Here is a 2,166-nt window from a genome sequence, read left to right on the forward strand (position 1 = left end):
TCTGTCTCTACCAGCTTTGCACAGGCTTTCAGCCCCTGCTCTAATGGTGATCCCAGAGGCCATCTGGGATTTCATCATTTGCTTTCCTCCTACCTGGCTGGACTTGGGGCGCTGAGTGAAGCATGCTGAACCCGTAACATGATGCCTTTCCACAAGTTTCCCTTTTGCAGGTCCGTGTCTATACATGGGTCCGTTCCAATACTATAACTGTAGAATCCTAGCATCTGGCATCCTCTGGTGATCTTCTAAAAGGCAACAGCACACGTGAGAGGGACTCTGAGAACCTCAGCTGCACAAGGCATCTCTCCAGCTGTGGTTACCCTGTTTCACACTGTTCCCCCAAGTTGCCTCCTCATGTCTGAACCTCTTACCAGCATCTCCAGGCTACCACCACATACCACCCTCTCCTCCCTCAGCATCTCCTCCTCCTCCTTCTCCCACTTCCTCCCCCTAGCATGGTCAGTTCTCCTCCTTGTTCAACGTGCAGGGTACATACGGGAGATACCTTCTGGGATGCTAGACCTATTGGCAGGTTCCATTTAACAATCATCTCACGGTGTCTAGACCTAGCTTCCCCACATATATATAAGTATAATCTGCCAGTTGACAGAGATATGAGTAACATAGATACATGCATATACAGAAACATACCTGGGCCGTGCCGGATGCTTGTTCTCCTGACACCCTTTCTGTGTCTTATTTTTGGGGGGAGACTCTGTTCTGCCCCACGTGAGATGTCTTTTTTGATGGGATACAGCAACAGAGCATCCTCATCGAATTTCCTATCTTCCTTGTCCACCCCCTGATGCCTCTGGGCCAGCCCCTGCTGCTGACAGGCTTATCTGCTGCTGAGGCTGTGGTGTGGCCTTCTGTACTCTCATCGCTGCTCTTTGGGGGGATTCTGCAAAACATTGAGTAAATGCAGGGTACACTCCTAGTATGGGTGTGTGTGTAGTCCATTGTGGGTGTTGTATGGAGTGGCCTGGGGAGACCACCGGGCCAACTGACTCTTCTGTCTCTTTTCCTACTAGTACTCTTGCCGCAGACAGACACGTGTCTATTGTCAGATGACCAGGGACATGTGGGTTCAGTCTCTCTCCTCCGAAGTCTGAGATGGAAAGTAGCAGTATCAACAAGGGAAGGGAATGGGGTCACCGATGGATTCACAGGCCAAGCCCGGGTTGGCCTGTCACATTGCCTAAGAATCTGTTTTTTCAGTAGACAATAAGACGCCATGGTTTGGTTGAATTTTCTCTGACGTAACGAATCTTCAATGTCTTGAGCTTGGAACCCAATATGTCCCATTGCTTTTACAATCGCAGGGTCTGGCTTGAGAGGGATCTGTTCTTCACAAGGATCTGGGAATGCCCCTGGGCCTTTTGTGACCCAGGGATGCATCATAATTTCAGCAACAGTGGGCCTAAGTTTGGGGTTGGCTGTCATTAAAAGACTAATCAGGTCTCGCAGCTCTACTGACAGTCTAGAGGGAAGAGAATACTTTCCTGCAACAATTCTCTTTAGCAGCTTTTGTATGCTGGCAGCATCAAATGGGATCTTTCCAGTCACCATAAAATACAGCACAACTCCAAGAGTCCATACATCGATCTTGGGCCCATCATAGGGTCTTTTAAGGAGCACCTCAGGAGCACTAAATGTGTAAGCCCCACAGTATAATTTGAGTTTTTGCCCTGACTTCACTTGTGTGCCAAGTCCAAAATCAATGATCTTCACTTTCCCAACTTCTTCTACCATAATATTGTCAGGTTTCAGGTCCCTGTGAACTATACCCTGGTTATGGCAATAGTTCATAGCACTTAAGAGCTGCTTGAATAATTTGCGTGCTTCATCTTCTTGCAGGTAACCAGCTTTTTGGATGTGTTGGTAAAGTGTTTTGCCCTCACACAACTCCATAATGAGGTATAAATTCTTCTTGGTCTCAATGACTTGAAGGAGAGAGATGATATTCGGATGATCAGCCATCATCAGTAAGTCTATCTCAGACATGAGAAGGTTGCACCAATACTCCCTCTTTCGAAACATTTTGACAGCCACGTGGGTGCCTGTGAGGCGGTGCTGGGCCAGGTTCACCTTGGCACAGCTTCCTTGGCCTAGAGTCTCTAACATCACATATTGAGCATGAAAACTCTCCATGTCAGAGAAAGCAGG

The 2,166-nt window shown here is 47.9% G+C and overlaps 1 protein-coding gene across 1 annotated transcript; it reads right to left on the reverse strand.

Annotated features, from left to right (window-relative positions):
• Positions 1-657: 657 nt before the first annotated feature.
• On the reverse strand, positions 658-2,166 carry LOC147000557 (sperm motility kinase 3A-like). Its single transcript, XM_085833004.1, has one exon. The coding sequence runs from the start codon at positions 2,149-2,151 to the stop codon at positions 697-699; it is 1,455 nt and encodes a 484-aa protein (XP_085689130.1). The 5' UTR covers positions 2,152-2,166; the 3' UTR covers positions 658-696.

This window comes from Mus caroli, unplaced genomic scaffold (genome assembly GCF_978045245.1).
Source record: "Mus caroli unplaced genomic scaffold, Mus_caroli_1 scaffold_18, whole genome shotgun sequence".
NCBI lineage: Eukaryota > Metazoa > Chordata > Mammalia > Rodentia > Muridae > Mus > Mus caroli.

Excerpts from the sequence above, each read along its gene's own strand:
- LOC147000557 (XM_085833004.1), bottom strand. The coding sequence starts at position 2,151 with ATGGAGAGTTTTCATGCTCAATATGTGATGTTAGAGACTCTAGGCCAA.